At 38.2% G+C, this 23,397-nt stretch overlaps 1 protein-coding gene across 1 annotated transcript; it reads right to left on the minus strand.

Moving 5' to 3' along the window:
• Nucleotides 1-12,364: 12,364 nt before the first annotated feature.
• FGA (fibrinogen alpha chain) lies at nucleotides 12,365-22,476 on the minus strand. The gene is made up of 6 exons (XM_069105014.1): nucleotides 22,399-22,476; nucleotides 18,644-18,766; nucleotides 17,332-17,515; nucleotides 15,632-15,777; nucleotides 13,538-14,768; nucleotides 12,365-13,077 (listed from the first exon to the last, which is right to left on the minus strand). The coding sequence occupies exons 1-6, from the start codon at nucleotides 22,450-22,452 to the stop codon at nucleotides 12,368-12,370; spliced, it is 2,448 nt and encodes an 815-aa protein (XP_068961115.1). The 5' UTR covers nucleotides 22,453-22,476; the 3' UTR covers nucleotides 12,365-12,367.
• Nucleotides 22,477-23,397: the final 921 nt, after the last annotated feature.

A 23,397-nucleotide genomic window follows, 5' to 3' on the forward strand; every position in this document is an offset into this window, starting at 1 on the left:
GCTCCCTCCCTGAGCTTAGTGACTGAGGCTTAGTTTATTCAACAAAGGAGGACTCAACACTTCAAATATGTAGGTAATCTAAGCATTAAACATTTGAAAATCAAAAATTACTATTTTCAATTACACTGAAAACTGCCTCTTTGTCATTTGCCTGGCAGCAGAGGGGGCAGGGGGAGGGGGTAGTTTTAGGTCATCAGGACAATTAGGATGAAGTTTGTCATTTTTGTACTTTCTGAAGGAGATAGTAGAGCTTGCTGCCTAGGACACTCCATGGCAACCCAGCCTAGAACTTTGCTGGGCCTGTGTTTTGGAGGTAATCCAATTGTCCTTAGACAAAATTGTTAAGCAAAAGTTTTTCCTTCTCTTCACTAGCCCTGTTTTCATCATTTTCCCCTTACTGCTCCCCTACCTCTTAAGCCCACTCACTCATTACCCTAGGTGGTACCTCCCTTACTTAGCACCTAGATCTTAACCTTAGGATATTATTAGATATTAGCACTATTCTAACCCTCACCCTCACTGAAATTTATTTGATCTACACATCCTTGAAGCCAAATTATGGGGCACAAAAGCAGCTGACCAGTCACATGGCAAAGAACATCATGGTCATTAAATTAGGCGCTGCTTAGTACTCTAGATAATTCAGATTTACAAACCAACACTAGCTGAACCTACACCCCCAGAGTTTAGGACTTTATTGGTCACCCATTATTAATAGCTGCAACTGGTGGACCCACCTATGCTAACTAGCACATAAAAGCAGCAGAAGCTGAAATAGAGGGATTTTTTTTTATCACAAACCCTTTCAAAAAAAGAAAATTGAGGATAAGAGAGGTTAGATAGTTTAATAATCATATATCAGTCAGAATAAAAGCTGACATGATGTGTCTGCCTTAAGCAAACTATCCAATCTTACTGTTTCAGACCACATATAAAGAATTGTGTTTCGCACTGGATAACACATTTTAGTAAAGCACTTTGACAAGTTGGACAGTATTAAGAGAAGAGTAACTAGGACAGTAAAGAGGTCTCATCATCATACTATATAAGAATATTTGAAAGAACTAGGGACATCTTACTAGTCTGGAAAAGACTTAAGGGGGAATATGATAGCTATCTTCCAATAGTGAAAGGGTTTTCTAAGGAACAGATATTCTTCTGGGTCCCATAGGGCAGAATTAGACACAGGGGCTAGAAGATGTAATAAGATTTAGGCTATATCTAAGAAACACTTTCAACAATTAGAAACATCCCAGGGTGAAAATGGACTTCTAGCTGCCTCAGGAAATATTTGGCACCCCAGATTATTGGGAGTCTTTGGGTCTTCAGGCAAGTCCCAAGGGATTACCACTTGGTAGGCATGTTGTAGAAGATATTCATTTCAGGTATGGATTGAACTAGAAAGTCTCCAGGGTCCCTTCTAATTCACACATTCTATGAATTTGTGACTTGCCCAAGTTCACACAGCTAATGAGTTTTAGACCCGGAATTTTAATCTAGCCCTTCTATCTGTAAGTCTGAAGCTCTTTCTACTATGCCAAAGTGTTATTCTTTACCTCTGATACTGTAGAGGCCATTAAGATTTCTAGATTCATCCATCTAAACAGAAGGTTCCTCAGCCCTTACTCCTAGCTGAGTTAGAACAATTGAATTCCATTCACCTCTTCCCTTTTTGGAGGAGGAATCAGTGCTCCCTAAATATTGTCAGAAGTTCCAGCTCAATCTTATTTGACTCTCAAGATAAAAATACTAAAAAACTTTTCAGTTTAATAAAATATTTTAAAAATCTTTATGCTACAAAAAGGCATTGGAATAAAACCTTAGTAGAAGAATAATATAATAATAATAATAATGAAAATAATAATAAGAGGTTCATTCTACTTTACAGCTTGGTGTAAGGCTCAAATGAGATGGTGTTTTATAAACATGAAATATTTTTATTCGTAGGGCCATGTTAATATGGAAAATTTCTCTGGCATGTTCTAAGACTGATTTGTAACTGTATTGTAGGACTGGTTTAACCAATTGTTGGTTAAAGCAATATGCTGAATGAGTTCATGGGTATGGTTCAAATGTGGGCAAGCTAGCTTTGCCCTTTTGCATAGATAGCCCCCCAACCTCAGTCTTAACTTTTACATGCATTCTGTTGGTCATGAGGAAAATTGAATTCCCCTCACAAATTTATCAAAAGTACTAGAATAATAATTCAAAACATGTGGGGTAGTCATTAATGTCATCTTCATATGAGAAAATCATTACTTTCCTAGGAAAAATAACCTAGTTATTTCCTCTGGTTCAAACATGGTGCCAATACCACCAACAATGCAAACTTTATCCTGCATGGGATTAAGGGGACAGTAAATTTCCAAGAAAAGAAATCAGATCCAGTTCTACAGAAGCAGAGATTATGCTTAACCCTGGCCAACTCTTTCACAAAGGGATGATGGCCTTGGATATGAGGGACTAAGCAAATGAATTCAGATAACTCAGTGGGGTTAGAAAAACAATTCCCTGAGCCTGACTTCATGGTGATCAATAAACTTCTTTATCTCCCTATTTGAAGGACAACTGATGTATGCAACAGTTTACTCAAGGTTTTGTTGTAAGAGGTATTTTGTAGGTGTTTTTCTCTTTCAGTTTTCTTTGTAGCTAACTTTCTGAATCTCAGTAAGAGCTAAACTTTGAAAAAAGATCTACAAAGTGTGGAACAAAATTTCAGAGTATTTTTAAAAGTTGCCTTAGCTAACTCTTATATAGTGAGCACTTTAAAGTTTGTGCAGTGCTTTGACTTAATTCATTTGGTCCTTCCAACAACCCATGTGAGGTGGGAATACCTACTTATACCCATTTTATGAATAAGGAACTGGCAGGTGAGGATAGTTAATCTAATTGCTAAGCTAGTTAGTGTCTCAGGTAGGATTCAAACAGACCTTTCTACCCCCAAGATCATTATTCTGTTTACTATGTCTCTTAACAATCATATATTCTATCTCAGCAAGAGTTTCTAATTTTTTTGCTCTAAAATTTCCAACAACCCTACTATGTACCTCCTCAAATTTCAATAATTTAGGGAATTTCCTTATAAGTTGATGTTTAAATGATTTATAACTCATATTCTTCAAAGTAATTTGGATGTCATCCAAGAAACACCCTTCTGGAGGACCCCTGCTATGCCTTTGTTGCTAAAACACCTTGAATAAACTCTTTATTTGGCAAACATTGATAGATGAAACTTAGCTGTTTTATAGAAACAGGATTTAGACCTATGAGGTTATGCTTTTGAAGTGTTTATTTTGTTTTGTGAATATAAGAAAAACCTTGAGGGCAATGATAGAATGCTGGAAATTGTGGAAGATTATTTAGAAATGGGATAGAGATTATCTTGATTTCTCACAAGGTCCAGAGTTTAAATGGCTTTTCCAGAAATATATGGTAAGTTAGCAGCTGATGAAAGATTACAGTCCAGGTCTTTTAACTATAGCATAACTCACCAAAAATATAACCAAAAACTGGGAAATCCAATAATTCAATACATGACATAAAACCTTCTAAAATTATAAAATATCCTCAAATGTAGGGAGATATAATAAATGTCTTCCTGAACATGGCAAGAAATAATTGTTAGTAGGAATTTAGTAAAAAAAAAAAAACTAATGAATGTATAACACTTCTAAATAAGGTCAGGTTTCCCAGGTCCTATGCAAAGGATCAAAATGGGAGATGAAATATTGTGGAATAATGGCAAGAAAACCAGTTTGGCTGCAGTACAGGTTTGAAGGGGACTAAGGTATGAAAGGGGAATAAGCCTAGAGAGATAAACCAAATCCAGGCTGTGAGGACTTGAAATGCAAAGTACAGGAGTTTGAATTTGAGGCAATATGAAGTCAGTGGAGTTTATTGATTGTGGCATCCTTGACAGAATATAGGGCCATTCAAAAGAGGGGAGAGTTTAGGGGAAACACTGCTAATTCTTATTTTGTATATGTTGAATTTGAGACACCTAGGTGACCTCTACTTTAAAATATACAATAGATAGTGATTTGGAACAGGAACAAAAGAGAGACTAGGGATAATATGTGTGTATAGATATATATGGAGAAAGAGGGAGACAGAAAGAGAGACAAAGACAAAGAGAAAGACGAGAGAAAGACGAGAGAGAGAGAGAGAGAGAGAGAGAGAGAGAGAAATTTGACAGTTATCTACATAGAGATGATAATTATTTCCATGGGAGCTGATAAGGTAACCAAGTTAGAGTGTAGGGGAAGAAGAAAAACCTCCCAGTCAAGAGCCTCAGGTACACTGTGGATAATAACGCAGCAAAGGAATATGGAGTGATGGAGTGGTAAAAGGTGTCTACTTATTGATTGCCTCTACAATTGACTGCCTTAATACTACTACCCACCCAGTAGCGTATCATAGTCTGGAGAGCCAATGTTGTCTAGTTAGGTGATGTGGTGAGAAGATCACCAAGCCTGGATGACTTGAGTTCAAATCTGGTCTCAGCAACTTACCCTCTGTTTGCCTCCATTTCCCCATATGTGAAATAGGAAAATAATTGTGCCTACCTCCCACAGTTGTTGTGAAATTCAAACAACAGAGTATTTTACAGCACTTAGCACAGTGTCTGGCATATAGTAAGTGCTATATAGATGTTAGCTATTATGATTCATTCAGTTTTTCCTATGTTGCTTACTAAGCTGAATTCCTTTTTTTTTCAAATAGTACTTTATTTTTTCCAATTACATATAAAGAGAATTTTTAACATTCATTTTTAAATTTTGATTTCCAAATTTTCTCCTTCCCTTCCTTCCCTCATCTTTAAGACAGTAAGAAACTTAATATAGATTATATATGGGCAATTATGTGAAACATATTTCTGGATTAATCATGTGGTGAAAGAAGAAACAGATCAAATGATAAAAAATGAAAGTAAAAATAGTTTGTTTTGATCTGCATTCGGTCCATAGTTCTTTCTCTAGATAGGAATAGCATCTTCTGTCATGAGTCCTTTGGGATTGTCTTGAATCATTTTATTACTGAGAAGAGCTAAGTCTATCATAACTGATGGTCACACAGTGTCACTGATACTGTATACAATTTTCTCTTGGTTCTCCTCAATTCACTTTGCATCGATTTCATGTAAATCCAGGTTTTTCTGAAAGCATTCTGCTCATTATTTCTTATAGCTCAATAGTATATACAATCATACACAACTTGGTCAACTGTTCTCCAATTGATGGGCATCCCCTCAATTTCCAATTCATTGCCACCACAAAAGGAGCTGCTATTAATATTTGTGTACATAGAGGTCTTTTTCCTTTTTTAAACCTCTCCGGGATACAAACATAATAGTGACATTGATTGGTCAAAGTTTTATAGCTCAGCTTTATAGTTCTTTGGGCAAAGTTCTAAATTGTTCTTCAGAATGGTTGGATCAATTCATAACTCCACCAACAGAGTATTAGTGTCCTAATTTTCCCACATCCTCTCCAACATTTATCATTTTCATTTTTTTGTCATATTGACCAATCTGATAGGTATGAGGTGATATCTCAGAGTTTTGATTTGCATTTCTCTGATCAATAGTGATTTAGAGCATTTTTATGTGGCTATAGATAATGTGAATTTCTTCATCTGAAAACTTACTATTCATATCCTTTGACCACTTATCAATTGGAGAATGACTTGTATTCTTATAAATTTGACTCAGTTGTCTATGTATTTGAGAAACAAGGCATTTATCAGGGACGCTTACTATAAAAATTGTATCCCAGCTTTCTATTTTCCATCAAATCTCGGTTGCATTGGTTTTGTTTGTGGGAACAACTTTTAATTTAAGATAATCAAAATTATCCATTTTGTATTTTGTTTTGTTTTCTATCTCTTGTTTGGTCATCATTTCTTCCCTTCTTCATAGATCTGACAGATAAACTATTTCTTGCTCTCCTAATTTGCTAATGGTATCACCCTTTATATCTAAATCATGCACTCATGTTGACCTTATCTTGGCATACAGTGGAAGATGTTGGCCTATACCTAGTTTCTGCCAAATTTTTTTTCCAGTTTTCCCAGCAGTTTTTGTCAAATAGTGAGTTTTTATCTGAGAAGTTGGGGTCTTTGGGTATATCAAACACTAAATTACTATGGTCACTTACTACTATATCTTAAGTACCTAATCTATTCCACTGATGTACCACTCTATTTCTTAGTCAGTACCAGATAGTACCACTTTATAACAGAGTTTGAGGTCTGATATGACTAGGCTACCTTTCTTTACATTTTTTTTCATTAATTCCCTTGAAATTATTGACCTTTTGTTCTTCCAGATAAATTATGTTGCAACTTTTTTTTCTAGCTTTATAAAAGCATTTTGGTAGTTTGTAGTATGTCATTGAATAAATAAATTAATTTAGGTAGAACTGTCATTTTTATTATATTGGCTGAGCCTGCCTATGAGTAAGTGGTATTTTTCCAATTATTTAGATATGACTTTATCTGTGTGAAAAGTATTTTGTAATTGTGTTCATATATTTCCTGAGTTTGTTTTGGCAGGTAGACTCCTAAGTATTTTATATTGTATATAGTTAATTTAAATGGAGTTTCACTCTCTATTTCTTACTGCTGGGATTTGTTGGTAATATATAGAAATGCTGATAATTTATTGGGTTTATTTAATATCCTGCAACTTTGCTAAAGTTGTTAATTATTTCAAGTAGTTGATTAGTTGATTCTTTAGGATTTCCTTAAGTATATCATCCTATCATCTACAGAGTGATAGTTTTGTTTCTTCATTGCCTATTCTAGTTCCTTTAATTTCTTTTTCTTCTCTAATTGCTATAGCTAACATTTCTATTACTATATTGAAAAATAGTGGAGCAAATGGGCTTTTCCCTTGATCTTATTGGGAAGGCTTCTCTATCCCCATTATAGGTAATGCTTGTTGATGGTTTTAGATAGATACTATTTATCTTTTAAGGAAAATTTCATATATTCCTATCCTTTCTGTGTGTTGTTGTTTTTTTTTTATAGGAATGAGGACTGTATTTTGTCAAAGGCCTTTTCTTCGGTTATTGAGATAATCACATTATTTCAGTTGGTCTTGTTATTGTTGTGGTCAATTATGCTGACAGTCTTCCTAATAGTGAACCAGCCCTGCATTCCTGGTATAAAACTTACCTTATCATAGTGTATGATCCTTGTGATATATTACTGTAATCTCTTTGCTAATATTTTATATATTTAAATTTTTGTATAAATATTCATTAGGGAAATTGGTCTATAGTTTTCTTTCTCTGTTAGAAATCAGCACTATATTTGGATCATAAAAGGAATTTAGTAGAACTCTACCTATTTTTCCAAATAGTTCATATAATCAATTGTTTATATTATTTATAAAATTAATTACATAATTAATTATTCCTTAGGTTTTTGGTAGAATTCATTTGTGAATCCATCTGGCCCTGGGGATTTTTTCTTATGGAGTTCATTGATGGCTTATTAGATTTCTTTTTCTAAGATGGGGTTATTTAATTGCTTTAATTTCCTCTTCATTGGTGATGAATCCACCATTTTCATTTTGGATACTAGTAATTTTTCTTCTCTTTTTTAAAGCAAATTAGTCGATGGTTTATATTATTGTTTTATTTTTCATAAAACCAGCACATAGTTTTATTACTTTCAATTTTATTAATCTCACCTTTGGTTTTCAGAATTTCCAGTTTGGTACTTCATTGGGGATTTTTAATTTGTTATTCTTCTATATTTTTAATTGTATACCCAATTCATTGATATTCTCTTTCTCTATTTTATTGATTTAAGAGTTTAGAGATATAAATGCTGAATTCCTCTGAGTGATTATCCACTTCAGTGAGGTGATAGTCCTATGTCTCTAAAACACCTGTTCATTTTCTTTTTCATGTCTTAACAAAGCTCCCTACAATAAAAGCTTATTTATTTGCTTACAAATTTTTATTTTTAGAAATGACTAGTGTTGTGTAAATATCTCTACTAGTTGCTAGAAATGGAATGTCACCATTTATGCTGGGGGAAATGTGATTTTTTTATTGTGGAAAAAAAACCATCCACCTCCTTCCCACCTCCTAAAAAAAACTTGCCATTAATTCAAAGAAAATTACTAAAATGTTCATACCTTTTGACCAATAGATTCCACTTCTAAGTATATATTTCAAAAAGATGAATGGCAAGAAGAAAAGCCCCATATAAACCAAACTATTTACAGCATAATTTTTATAGTAGCAAAGAACTGGTAAAAAAAAAAAAAGTAGATGCCTATCAATTTCTGAATGGCTATATGATTGAATGAAATGTTATTGTGCTGTAAGAAATGATGAATATGAGAAACATAGAGAACCATGGGAACCCTTATATTAACTGATGGAAAGTGAAGTAGGCAGAACTGGGAAAACTATATACAAAATGACTACAACGGTGTAAATGGAAGCAATGCCGACAAAACATTTAAACTAAATGCTGTGAAATTCTAATGATAAAACAAAGAAATATGAAGAGACACTTCTCCCCTTTCTATGTGGAGGTTGGGGACTAAGGGCGTAGAATACCACAGAAGACGAGCAATGTCTTTTATATAATGTTACTTTATATGTTGTTGTTGGTTCATCTTTTTTATTCCTTGTTTTAAGGTATGACTAAGCCATTCCTTGGGATGTAGAAGAGAAGCCTATACTTAAGAATTACTAAATAAGAGTTTGCTTTAAGGTTTGAAAAGCTCTTTTCAAATATTTTCTCATTTAATCCTCACAGTAACCCTAGGAGGTAGGTACATCCATATTTTACAGATGCAGAAACTGAAGCAGATATAAGTAAAATGACTTGTCCAGTGTCACACAGATAGCAAATGTTTGTGGCTGGATATAATCTCAGGTCTTTCTGACTCCAGGTATATCATTTTATTCACTGGTAGTTGTCTTGTAGTGAAAGTGATTAAAAACAAAACATAACAAAAATTTTGTCAAATAAAAAGCAATAAAACCTTCCCATTTAGGTGGCTCAGTGATAGAGTACTGGGCTTGGAATCAGAAAGATTCATCTTAATGAGTTCAAATCCAGCCTCAGACACTTACTAGCTGAGTGACCCCTAGGCAAGTCACTTGACTCAGTTTGCCTCAGTTTCCTCATCTGTGAAATGAACCGAAGACAGTGGCAAACTACTCCAATATCTTTGCCAAGAAAATCCTATAATGGGGTCACAAAGCAACAGGCATGACTGAAACAACTGAACAACAACAACAAAAAAGTTAAAAGATTTAAAATTTTTTTTGAATATTTTTTATGGGTTGGAAAAGAACTAGAATTTTGTGACCAAGGTAGTTATTAGATATAGGAATGCATTGTGGAGAAAACTATGCAAGACACTTCCATGGAATACTGACAGAATACAGTCCCATCCTGCAACAATGCCTCAGGAGTGGGTCTGCCTGAAGACAGACAGCATGGTAAGTTAGAGGATACCACCCTGAACTGAACTCCCTACCCTACCCCAAAGTGAGGTGTCACTCCAGCACTTTGCCTGGACCTCTCTTTTTTCTTTAGGTGACTGGCTTTTATCATAGTTACATGTGTCTTTGACTCTCCCCCTTCCTGTCACCCTGTAAGTACAGGCTCCTTTGGGCAGGACCTGTGTCATATCTATCTTTGAATTTCCAGTGTCTAACAAAGGCCCTGGCGCACGATAGCTACTTAACGCTTGAAAGAAATAAAAACGGAATTTCTCTGTGTTTCTCCACTTCAATGATCTAACCCATGGCATATTCACTTGGATGGGAACCTTTCCTATTTAGTCAGTGAAACTCCTACTTGACAATGACTATGCTAGGGCATGGTATTTGTGGCCTTAAGCAAGATTTTTAAATGTTCCTTCCCTCAGTCCTTTTTCCTCCTTTCTGTGTTTGAGAATTGCATCCTCTCTTAGTTACTATGCAGCGAAACCTTTACGCTTTCACAGTGACCCATTGTCAGCGTCATATGAGAAGGGAACACTGCAGAGAGTGGAAGCCAGAGACCATAGGTGGTGCTTCAGAGAAAGGGGATGAGGGAATAATCATCATAGGGCAATCACAATTTTCTCCAAGGGTGCTGATATCTTGGGGGGCAGCAGGGAGGAGTACACTTCCTCAGCCTACTGCCTCCCTCCCCTTCTGATCTCTCTCCAGGGATTTCCTATTCTCTAATACTACTGCTCCTTACCCTCTACCTCCTCCCTACCCTTCCCCACTGTTCTCAGGTGTTGCCCAGATCTACTACATCCAACCAGGGTCAACTGTCCTCTGAACTGTCACCAGTCAACACACATATCTTTTTTTGGGTTCTAATGAGACCCTACTATATCAGGGCAAACTGTTCCCTTTATAGGGAACACACACACACACACACACACACACACACACACACCACTATCACCATCACCATAGCTGAATTTACCAGATACCCTAGGATCCCCCCATAGCACAGGAAGTCATGAGGCAAAGACCTACCCTGAGAGGCACTTCTGCCAAGGTCCTTAGGAGATCTGGAGAGTAAGAAGGAGACTGTTGCCTTCTATGTGGTGATGAGAAAGAGTGCTTTTTGAGAGGAGTGTAGGGGTACTGGATGAGGCTGGGAACAACAGGTTGGGGAAGGTCACCCAGTTTTTGGTCCTGGTGCTTTCTCCTTTTATGTCTTCATAGTAGTTAATGAGGGTATTCTGGGGTGTCTATGTTGACTTGGGGTTGTGACTCATGCTGCATCAGAGCCCTTATACAATATGCATCAGAATTTGGGAAATAGTTGCTGATAAAGCCTAGAGCTACCTCTTTAAATTATACCAGCTGAACTCACTCCTGACTTCCCATCCCTACAAAACATGTATAATTTGACTTATCACTGAATAAATACTTGTATGCCCTAGAGAGGAGGATTTTCTGGCATTAAAACTGGTGCATTTATTTTAAATGTCATATTTAAAAAGACTTCACATGGCATAATGGAGAGAGAGCATGCCTTAGAGACAGGAAGACCTGAGTTCAAGTCCTGTCTCTGAAACATACTGGATCTATGACCACGACCAAATTTCTTAATCTTAAAGTGTTCCAGGAAGCTTCCTAAGGCTACTAGAGAATCTTCTGACCTGTACTGGTAGAGGAAGTTCCATATATAATGTCATTGTTTGGTCATTTCAGTTGTGTCTGACTCTTTGTGACCCCATATGGAGATTTCTTGACAAAGACACTGGAGTGGTTTGCCATTTCCTTCTCCAGTTCATTTTACAGACAAGGAAATGCAGGCACCAGGCTAGTAAGCATTTGAGGCGAGATTTGAACTCACGAAGATGAGTCTTCCTGACTCCAGGTCCAGCATTCTTACCCACTGAACCCCTAGTTGCTATCCCCATATAATAGCAAGCATCTATATAGTTCTTTAAGGTTTGCAAAAGTGTTTTACATAAGTTTTATCATTGGATGGTCATGACAGCCCTGGGAGGTGAGTGACCTATCTAGGGCCACACAACTAGTGTGTGTCTGCAGGAGATTCAAACTCAAGTCTTCTAAACTACATATCCAAAATTCTATTTACTGTGCCTCCTACCTGCCTATCAGTGAAATAAGTCCATTCTCTATCTCTAATATTTAAAAGTGTCTCCTAATAAACATTCAGCCCTGCCCTGTTTTCCCCTAACAGTTGCCTGCTTTGCTTACTTCTCCTCCCAGATACAAGGAGGAAGGGGGAGGCTGACCAAACAATAGACCTCTTGCACCATAGATATCCCTTAGGAAGACCTAAGTTCCAATCTTGCCTCAAACACTTACTAGCTTTGTGATCCTGGGGAAATTACTTAACCTCACTCAGCCTCAGTTTCTTCATCTGTGAAACTTGGATAATAATAGCTGTTGTACAACTATTATTTTACAACCCATGGCTGTTGTAAAGATAAATGTGTAAAGTGCTTTGTAAATCTTAAAATGCTATGTAAATTCTGGTTACTATCATCATCATCCTCTCTAACTCATTCTGCAAGAGATGACTAACATACCTTGGGTGGGAGTGAAGAGCAGCAGAGGGAATTGGTCTGTAGCTTTAGGATCATTTTCAGTAAATTCTATTTATTTTATTTTACTTAAAAAAAAAGAAACCCTGAAAGTTAGAGATGAAAAAATCACAGAACTTTATTTTTTAGAAGTACAAATATATCTCAGTTGCATTTAGCTACAGTACAAAGGGAAATCAGGTAGCACCTGGGGTTTGTTGGGACTCTTAAAGACCTCTTTTCCCCTAACTCCTCCTTCCTTCTGCCTTCTTTTTCAACTCCACAACTCAAACCAACAAAACAGTATTTTTCCCCCTCCTTTTCTGGTCACTGGGTCTCCAGAGGTCTGATTTTCATGCGAACAGTCCTGAGGGAATAGTCGGAGCCTCGGAAGGGGATCCAGACCACTCCATTCTCAATCTCATAAGGGCTGTTGTCTCTTGGGTCATAAGACCCCCCAGGGTAGTAGACACCGTTTAGATTGGCCCCCTGACAGTTGTTGTACCACCAGCCACCTCCATACATTTCAGCACAGTTCTCCTCCCACTGGTCATTGTCCTGATCGAAGGTGCTGAATCGCATGTTGGAATGAGATGTGTACTCGGTCCCTTCTTCCACAGAACCTTCAATCAGGGCATCCCCAGCAGTTCCCTCATAGGAGGAAATCTGTAGGACATACCCTTCTGCCTCAGAACCGACATGGAAGTTATACTCAGCATATACTTCATTCCCATCCCAGTCCTCCAGTTCTACCCGGAGGACAGACTCCCTCTGAGTGAGCAAGTGGAGGTATTCATTACCTAGCCAGAATTCTCCTTCCCCTTTGCCATTGACCTTGCCGAAACCTCTCTTGTAGTCTTGCCATGTCCGGTTAAAATTCAATGATCCATCACTTCTCTGCTGGATCAAAAGCCATCCTCCCAAACTGGTCTCTTGGTCACAGTAAACAGAAACAAACTTACTGGATCCTGCTGGCTTGATACTGAAAAGACCACTTGGGACACCTGAAGGGTGTATTTGCAGGACATCATCACAGTCTAAAAAGAAAATTTGAGCTGGTTGGCAGAAGTTATGCTCAGTCAAGGTTTTAAAATCAGGCCTGGGCCCAGATAGAATTAAAACAGATCCTGGCCTCCCAGGATATACATTGGGTAAGACCCTATGCAAAAAAAAAAGGACATTTCACATAGGGTTTTCCTCATAGGAAAACCAGAACTTCATGATTTGAATATCATGGTAAGTGGTATGCAACCAGCAGTGATGATATTTAAAAATCACTTATTATTACAGTTTTGTAGCTTTCCCCCCTATTATCCTACCTGTTCTAAATATCAACTGAGACATATGCAACAGACTAATCAGTGAAATGGGAAGGGGTTATGGGAAGGGGCACTCACCACTGTGCATTCTGAATGCTAAATGTATCTACCTGGGCTAGCTTTGGAAGTATCTGAGAGGGCTAGCTCAAAATGGGGTTTCAGAAGAATTTGTGGGTACCTCGGGCACTGCGGGTTCTACCATGACTTCCTTTGCTACTACGGGCTTGGATGAATGTGCTTTCCTCTCTGTGGGTCTTTCCATCAGCTTCATCCGCCATTTTCAAGCTCTTGCTTCCTTTGCTGAAACTCTTGCTACTGGATATTACTGTTTTGTGACTAACACTCCCTTCACCTTGAGATGAAAAGTCAGGTTCTCCAAACTCAAATGAGTGTAAGTCATCAGTGTCTCCATCATCCAGATGTGATCCTGAGACCTTACTGCTAGATACTCGGGATGTCTCTGAGCCATAGCCAGAATCCCCTCGGCTGCTTGTACCATGGAATCTGGTCCCAGACGATCCAGTGCCAAAGAATCTAGCATGTTCAGGATGTAGACGGTGGAACTCATCTAGGCTACTTATGCCAGTGAAAGACAATGAGCTGCTGCTATCAGGATGCTCAAAATTAAAATCTGGTATATCACCACAATCAGCACCATCCTCTGAGTTGACCACTTCTTTGGTCACTTCCTTTCTGCCATCAGGACCCACAATGGTCTTGGTGATAGTTTTGGAACATGCATGGCGTGTGGTGGTGGTACCACCAGATGTGGCCTTTTCTTTACTCAATACAAACTCTTTATCTCCTCCAGAAAGAAGTTTGCTGGTGTACAAACCTTCACCTCTAGTTAGAGTCCCACTCAACTTTAATGACTCCTCTTGTCTGCTCCAATCATGATGACCCCAATCTGGGTTTGCAGGCCTAGAGCTCCCATGCCCTGAGCTGTCAGGCCTAAAGCTCCCAGATGCAGAGGTCTCTCTGTGCCATGATCCAGTGCTTCCAGGTTTCTGGGTTCCAGAAATTGCACTCCCAGGACTTTCTGGTCTATAGTTTCCAGGTTTCATACTTCCAGGCTCCGAGCCTGTTCCAGAAGGTGAGGCACCTGCTGGGGAATTCCTATCTCTACCTGGTATCTCCAACACCATTTCCATCTGTTTCATTTCCATTAATGCTTTCCACTCCGGGGAAGCTTCCTGAAGTTGTTGTTTGAATTTCACAGGAATCAGATCTTTGGAAATCTGCATTTTCAAGTTGGGCAAGTACTGGATCTCTCTGCTGGGGTATAAGTTGATGGATGCCACCTGCTCAAGCTGCTTCTGTTCCTCTTCATAGGTCTTTATGTTTAGTTCACGTGCTAAAGATCTACTGCATGACCCTTTGCAGGATCGGATCTTGATGTCAATGTCCACCTAGAGAGAAAGAGAAAGGAAAGAATGAAGACAGAAGGTGATGGTCATGAGCTATGATGGCTGAGGCCCTGGTGGTTTACTAGTTTTCATGTGACTGTTCATTTCCTTGACTCTTGGACATGCCAGCCAACATTCTCCATTTTCCATATGGAGGATCTTGGAAGAGTTAGGGTTTTCTGGTAGAATGGATCAACATTTCCATCCAGTAGAGAATTCTTAATAGAAGAGTTAGAATTTTCTGGCAATATGAGATAATGAAAAAAAAAAACTCAACACATGGAGACAGAAACACCTGCGTTTAAATTTTACCTCTGTCACTGTGAGTATGACCTTGGGCAAGTCATTAATATACCTTAGCCTCAGCTGCCTCATTTATAAAGTGCAGGGGTTAGATTAGATCATTTCTAGGGTACTTTGCCCTCAAAATATTGTGATCTTGAGGCTTAGTGGCAAGTATGAGATTTAGAATCAAAAGACCTAGATATAAATTCTGATTCTCTGTCACTTACTACCCATGTGACCTAGAGGACATCACTTAACTTCTCTGGGTCTGTTTCCTCATTTGTAAAATGGGGCAGCAGGGATTAGAAGGTTTCTGGTTTCTCTTCCAAATAAAAAATCTTATGATCCCATGACCCATTGGGGAGCTAGAGCTTTTCAGTGATCCCCTTAAGGATGACCAGGAAGGTAATATGAACTGGGATCTAGTTCAGTCATTCTGACCAGAGACTGAAGCAATGATCAAGGGACAGCTCATAAAAATGAACTTTTTGGAAAGATTTCAGAGGCTAAAAGATGATTGTTTTTCATTCTTCCATACCTGATATTTGGAAACAGGGGAACCAGGTTCGGGAGACACCTACCTCAAGTCGCTTCATCTCCACCAGCTGATTACGGATATTGTTCTGCAGAGAAATGATTTTTTGTACTTGTTCAGTCACTTGGCGCTTCAAGGTTTCAATTCTTCTCCTCAGATCTTCTGACACTTGGCCAAATGTATTATCATTATCTGAAATAGGAGACATGAGTAATATGGCAAGTGTCAAGTGGCTTGATGAGAACAGCCAGAATCAAAGGATATGCTTCTATATTAAAAAAAAAAAAAGGCCCACAGATATGTAGTTGAAATCTGCCGTGTATACTTAACTTGTAGAACTATACCAATTAGTCATGTGACTTTCAGAAGGCAACATGGCTTAACTTTCACTGGAATTCTCCTCCTATTTCTGATCATGGTTTGGAGGTAACCCAAGGCACTCAATGGTGGCTTGGGAGAGTGCTAAATCTGCCAGGGTCTGTTTACCAAGGTAGAAAGTATAGACCACAGGGCAACTAGGTGCCACAGTGAATAGAGCAGCAACCTTGGAGTCCAGAGGACCTGAGTTCAAATGTGGCCTCACACTCTTGACACAATAACTAGCTGTGTGACCTTGGGCAAGTCACTTAACCCCAATTGCCCTGCCTTCCCCCTTCCAAAAAAAAAAAATTCTAGGCCAGATGATAGATTGTTTGTTATCTGAGGACAAGTCTTGCTAAGTTTGGAGAGGAACTTCTGCTTTGTTGGCCACAAGGCACAATAACTTTCAAAGACCATACATTAACACATTCCCTCCCTACTCAACTCAAAGCTATAACTGAGTGCCCTGGTTGCATTACGTATGAGTGTGTTCCCAGTCCGATGAAATTACTTGTCTTGACAGAAAAAAAAATCACAGTTTCCATATGTATTTTAAATAATAATTACAAAATGACAAGGGATAGTGGATGGGGGAATGCCCTCAGAATCAGAATGACCTAGATTTAAATTCTACCTTGCTATAAGAAGCTCAGTGGTGCAATGGACAGAGCATTGGGCCCACAGCCAAGAAGACCCAAGTTCAAAGAACAGCCAGAGACACCTCCTAGTTCTGTGACTCTGAGCAAATCACTTAACCTTTGTCTGCCTTAGTTTCCCCAACTGTAAAATGGGGTTAATAGCACTCCCAAGATTATTGTGAAGGTCAAATGAGATCATTTTTTGTAAAGTATTTAGCTTAGTGCCTAGCATATAATAGGTGCTTAATAGTTGCTTATTCCTTCCTCTAATGTATATTATTTGTCTGATACTGGTATATTATTTAAGTTCTTGGTATCTCCCAGCAATTCTCAAAGATTATAGGCTAGTGATTAGATGTTAACCAATCAACCATTAGAAGGCATTTCCTCATTGGTAGCTTCTGACATCAATGAAATCACAAGTTTGATTTTAAAAAATGAGATTTTTTTTAGTATAATCCAGCGGGAAGATAATATATCTAAATTGTCCTCGCTCCAACATGTGACTTCTAATGTCACTCACAAGCAAATCACAACTATGGATGTGCCTCAATTTGTCTGTGGGAATAAATATAGCAGCAACAAATCCCACCCTACATCACAGGAATAGTGTTGGGGGAGTGAATATGTGAGATAGTATCTGATGTGCCAATTTTTCTAAAAGAATAAATGGAATGTAGAAATCCAAGGTAATATCTTCTGCATAGAAAGTATTAGTTGCTACCAAATCTAAGAATCAAATACTCACTGTAGTCACTGGCTGTTTCCCCTCTCAGAATCTCCATGATGTTCCTGGTCACTGAGCTAGAATCTTTATTGTTCCTTTGATAATCAAACAACAGGTTTCTGATCTTGGTGATTCTATTAGTGAAATCTTCATTGGTCTCATCTATCAACCCCTTCATCCTGCAGCCAGAAGGGCATTTATATGTCTAAAAATGTATCAGGGAGAACAGAATTGTTTTTAAGGAATTATTTGGTGTTAAACAAATAAGTATGTTGAGGATGACTAAGATGAAATTTTCCCAAACTACAATCAGTGGAGTTAGAAGGAAAATCCTCATTTTTTTAATGTTATACATTATTCCTTCAGGAGTCATATCACCCATTGCTTCTCTCCCCCCACCCATCTGGTATTCTCTTGGCTGATAAGTGGCTCACAGCATTGGTTTGTGCACTTGGAAACATTGGAAGGGTACAGACACAACTATAAGACAAAGTCCAGTGGCCCCTCAACTTTGAGGTCAAAGATAATATCTAGGATCTACCTAGATATCATCCATTTCAGGGGTTCTTAACCTCCTTTTGTGTCATGGACCCTTTCTGCAGTCTAATGAAATCTGTGGACCCCTTCTCAGAATAATATTTTTAAATGCATAAAGTAAAACACACAGCATGACAAAGGAAATCAATTACATTGAAATATAGTTATTAAAAAATTTTAAAACAAGTTCACAGACTCAAGGTTAAGAATTTATCTATAGACAATTTAGGTCATTTCTACGTAACACCTAGAATTTAGATATCAAAATACTGCAGCTCATGTTTAGTTGAAACCAAAATGCCTTTTGTTAGTAGTTCCACTAGTAGATAATTAGATATTCTTATGGTGAGAAGTTGACTTAGTACTCTCAGGACTTGTCTCCTTTCCATTTGGTTATTCCCAACCAGGAACCACTAATCAGTGGATTGTAACAAAAGAATTTGTTGATGCATACTCAAAACTTTGATTTAGTAAGGTTTAGGTGTAGGTATTAGACCTTCTCCCTTTCATTAAAGTCCTCTGTTGCCTCATTATGGATCAGGGGTGACTGTGGCCTCTTTAAGACTAGGCCAGCAGAGTTCAACCTCTGTAAAATTCTAATAAAGCTAGGAGGTACCAGGTGGTCTGCTGACAAACTGTAGTTTGGCCATTCAAGGGCTAGCCTAAAATAGGGGAGGATTGTCACTAGGTTGATCACAGGATGATGAATTTTTTGGCCACAGCAAACCAGATGCCAAGGGGTAGAGGAAGTTGCAATCTCCTTTAGTAATCAATTATGGAAGAAGGGCTGCCTTACCCAATCTTCATCAGAACAGAAGGGCCAGTCAGAGTCTTTGCAGGAAGATGAGACACGTTCCACAACTCTGGGGCCCCGAACACCTCCTCCTTCAGCTAGGAAGCTTCCTTCATCTTTAGTTGCCTGTAGAGAATCAAAAGGAAAAGGAAAGCAGCATTAGAGTGGATTTGCAAATGAGAAAAAGTTGTCACCAGTGGATATAATCTGAAAATGGCTCCATTATTTGAGGCCAGGGAGCTGGTTGGTGCAGTATATAAAGTGCTGGATCTGGAGTTAGGAAGATGTGAGTTCATATTTTGCCCCAGATGCTTGGCAGCTGTGTGATCCTGAGCAAATAATTTAACCTCTGTCTGCCTCACTTTTCTCATCTCAAAGGTGGAGATAATAGTAATAGACCTAACAAGATTGTTGGGAGAATAAAATAAAATAATATTGATAAAGTATTTTGCAAACCTCAAAGCACGAAATAAATGCTAGTTATTGTTATTTTAAATAACAGCAAAATGTTTGGGATGGTGACAAATTCAGCTGGACTTTTCATGTGCATTAATAATTAGGGAAAGGCTGTGACCTTGGTGGCATGTTGCTTGCAGAACATGGTTTTTAATCCATGGGGAGAATGGTGTTGCCACCCTTTGTGACTATATGAGGATGGAGTTGGTGCTAGAGCTTTGGAAAGGAAAGATAGCATTCATTCCGACTTTGAGGCAACTTGAATGGTTCCATACTGTCTTATGGACTGACTTGAGACACATACACAGGCTTTGGAAGGTAGAAGGGTAAGCCTGCACCTCAACACATTTTTCAGCTTAGTTGGGAGTTGGGTTACAGAAAGATCCTACTAATAGTCTGGTGAGTGTCCTAAGTCCTTCTAAACCATCCAGTTCAGAATAAAATCCATGCACCAGCAGCCTCATTGATCTATAATGCCACCAATCCTTGGTGGGACACATCCTTCACTTCAGATAGATCAGTCTCTTCACTTTCCTCCAACATCACGTTTATGCTTACTTCAAAGTATTTGTTTGCCCCTCCCTGTGGCCCACCCCACTCCAGCTTGGAACATTCCTTCCTCCTGACTCATACAAATCCTGTCCATCTTTCAAATCCCACTTCTTCCAGAAAGTCTTCTCTAATGATCAGACCACATTGAAAAAGGCATTTATAAAGAGCTGTAAAGTTTACAAATCATTTACATACATTATCTCATTTGACCCTCACTACAAAACTTTGTGAGGTAAATACTAAAAGTATTATTATCTCAATTTTACAGATGAGGAAACTGAGACTCAAAGATGTCAGAAAACTTACTTATAGTCACAAGGCTACTGAGCTTTAGAGATGAATTTATAGCTTGGCACATCATATGCCAGAGACATAGACATGATTGACTTTCAGATTCCAAAATCATCTTTCAACATTTCTGTTCATTTGAGCTTTTCTGTTTTGAAAAGGTGAAAGATGAATAAAAAGCTGGCCAGTCCATGGGAGTTCATTTTGGGTGACTCAGTTCTAAATGCAGATCCACAAATGAAATTTGTGATCCCAGATTCAAACATGATAGGAAAAATTCTCACATTGTGATTTTCCATTTTGAAAAGTAAGAGCTAAGTGTGAGGCTTCACCATTTCTGTTTTAAGACTCAGTTTTTGAGGACTTTGCTGGGAATGTTTTAATATACCCAGGAAAAAGACTGATTCCTATAATTGGCAGCAACTCCCTAGAGTTTGTTGAGGGATGTAACCATTATGATTTTTTTTGTCTGTTGCATACAATAGTAACAGAGAAGCAATTAAAATCCACTCATCAAATTAAAGTATCCAAAAACAACAAAGATAAATCTTGATTATTTGTAGTAATTGAGGGACCCAGAAAGCAAGAATAGCTGAAATCCATGTCACCCAAAGTCTCATTATATTTAAAGCTTTTTTTTTTAAGTTTTTAAATGCCTCAAAAAATATCAGGTATTCATTTCCCATTCCCAAGATACCCACTTCATTGAACCCTCCCTCCTTGGGGGAAGATTGGAAAAGGGAAGGAGAAAGAGAGACAAAGACAGAGATAGAGACAGACACAGATACAGACAGACAGACAAAGACAGAAAGAAATTAGCAAAAACTAGGTTATAACTGACAGTGTATCCAATATTCAGTTTTCACTGATCAAAGCCTCACTTTAGCTAATAATTTCAATTTTATCCTCTACTGTATCTCTGGCTAGAACCAACTACTGAGTAGCAAAACTTAACTGGTTCAATTAAGTGCCTCTGATCTTCCTGTTTTTTCTCCAGAGCTGATGTTTCCAACCACTTAAAGAGAAGCAGTGAATTAGTCTAACACAGAGAGACACTAGAAACCAAACTCTGGATAAATGAGAGGTGAGTGCCTCATCAATAAACACATAGTACCTTTTTTTTTGCTTTTTGGAGGGGGGAAGGTAGGGCAATTGGGGTTAAGTGACTTCCCCAAGGTCACATGGCTAGTTTTGTGTTAAGTGTCTGAAGCTGGATTTTAACTCAGGTCCTCCTGACTCTAGGGCTGGTGCTCTATTCACTGCACCACCTAGCCACCCCCCGTACTTTTTTTTTTTTTAAGAGATTTTGGAAACATTGCCGCATGAAGCTCTCCTGCATTTAGACAATTTCCTGAAGAAAAGGTTAGCAATTTTTAGAAAGTATAGTCAGTTCATGAGACTATCATTACTTCTGAAACACCATTATCTATTTTACCAACTCCCCATTCTCCTGACTAAATAATAATTCACATTTATATAGCATTTTAAGGTTTGCAAACCTCTATCCTCACTAACAAGTGAGCAGCTTTAGCATTATTATCCTCATTTTTATGGATGAGATATAATAGCATTTTGTGGTGAATAGAGTCAGGAGGAACTGATTCAAGTCCTTTGTGACCCCAGGTATTAATCTTTTGGTGCTCTAGACAAGTCTGTAAGGCCATAAATTATCAAGAAGATACAGATCTAATTTGAGAAAGGAAGTTGATTCTCAGGAAGTTCCCCAAGAATATCACAGATCCAGTCTCTCCTCTCCCCCTTTTACAAATGAGGAAATTGAGACTCAGAGAAATTAAATAAACTTGTCCAATGTGATGTAACTAGAAAGTTTGTATCAAGTCTTAAACCTAGGCCTCTTCTTGATTCTAAGTCATTTTCAAAGAGTCTATATTCTCTTTCTACAATACATATATTTTTAAAGATTATTTATTTCCCCTAAAAGGGGCAGTGAAAAATTTCTACAAAAAAGTACTATAAAAACAACATTTCTTGTCAAAGTAACAAAAAGTAGGAAGGTAAACATTAAAGCCTGAGAAAATCAGTATAATTACTGAGCCTAAACATTAAGGTGTTATTCATGGTGGAGATTTCCTGGTTTTTCTAATATCTTGCAAGACTTGATTGCTCTAGACCAGACTAGAATTTCAAAGCCTTCCCTCCACTCTCCCTCCCACTCCCATTCAGCCCTTGTGAATCCTTATGGTTCTCCCTCCAGTCCTTTGTCCAGTAACATGCCAGGCTTATCTAGGGAACTGCATTCTGACAGTTCCAAGTGTCCCCAGCCATGAAACACCAAGTTTTTAACTGGCCAGAATCAGGAAAATTTATTAAGCTGATAAATAGTAATGATTTCAGGTTTGTAGGCCAGTCTCACAAAAACTTCAGGTGCCTTATGGAGGTCTTTGTGGGCTAAGCTGAAAGAGGATAGAAATAAAGGAGAAAATAAATAAAGAGAACCATACCCAGGCAGTGCCCAGTATACACAGGACCAGGCAGAAGATCCTCCCTGGAAGCATCTTCTCAGGGGGTGGGAATGAATAGCAAAGAACTTCTGTTGGAAGGATGGCTTGCACTGCTTTCTTCTTCCCATTTAAGTTCCCCCAGAAATTTGAGGTAATGATTAACTTTGTCATGTTTACAGGGTCAAGAGACAACCTGCATCCCCTTCTCCTCCGGTCAGCTTGGTGTCCCAGAAACAGTTGCTTAACTTTTGCAAGCATGTTTGCTTCCAATAAGTTGTTGCAATGGTGACATTCACTTCTTAGGCCAGCACTGGGGGTTGGGGCCAGGCTGGGCTAGACTGGGAAGTGCACACATTCCTGGAACAGAGTGAATAGAAAGACTCCCAGAAGTTGATTTTATAAAACAAATGGGAAAGGGGGAGAAAATGCCCATACTTTTTCATCTGGAGAACTAGAGCTGGAACTACCAGTGTCTCTACCACACAATGAAGTCACATGGATGTATAACAAGTCCCCCATAAATTTAATTAATATTAACTCCTACCTTGAGGCCTGAATTATCCAGCTGAGAGAGCTGCATTTCAAGAATTCTGCCACTCTTTGCCAAATCTCTACTTTGATATTAGCTTTGTGGACTAAGCCAGAACATTTTTGGTGACCAAAGAAGACTCATAGAACAGGAAAATGGTGCTCCCTTTGGAGCCAGAAATTCTGGCCTTGGCCACTCATTAGATAAACAAACTTTGTTCAATTTCTTGACATCTCTGAGTCTCAGTTTCAGTCTCAGCTGTGAATATGATAATACTTGCACTACTTACTTCATTGGGGTGATTATGAGGCTCAAATGAGATGATGGTTATAAAGTATTGTATAAATGTTTGTCTTTATGATGACTTCAATACTCCAGAAAATTCATAATCTCTGGAAATGGATTTCTCTTCCATTAGTGCAGATTCTAATCTATTCACTTTTTTTTTTACTTTGTGTAATTCTTATCCA

Source organism: Petaurus breviceps, unplaced genomic scaffold (assembly GCF_028583685.1).
Source record: "Petaurus breviceps papuanus isolate PSGF00001 unplaced genomic scaffold, PetGlider_PUasm1.0 76, whole genome shotgun sequence".
Lineage (NCBI taxonomy): Eukaryota > Metazoa > Chordata > Mammalia > Diprotodontia > Petauridae > Petaurus > Petaurus breviceps.

Bases quoted from the DNA above. Each gene is read 5' to 3' on its own strand.
- FGA (XM_069105014.1), bottom strand. From the start codon at position 22,452: ATGCTTCCAGGGAGGATCTTCTGCCTGGTCCTGTGTATACTGGGCACT. The intron at 14,769-15,631 runs GTAGGTGTCTCC...CTTTCTCTCTAG, and splicing joins TGGAGATGAAGCGACTTGAG to GTGGACATTGACATCAAGAT. The intron at 13,078-13,537 runs GTACCCACAAAT...TTTTCTTTTTAG, and splicing joins TAGAACCCGCAGTGCCCGAG to ACTGTGATGATGTCCTGCAA.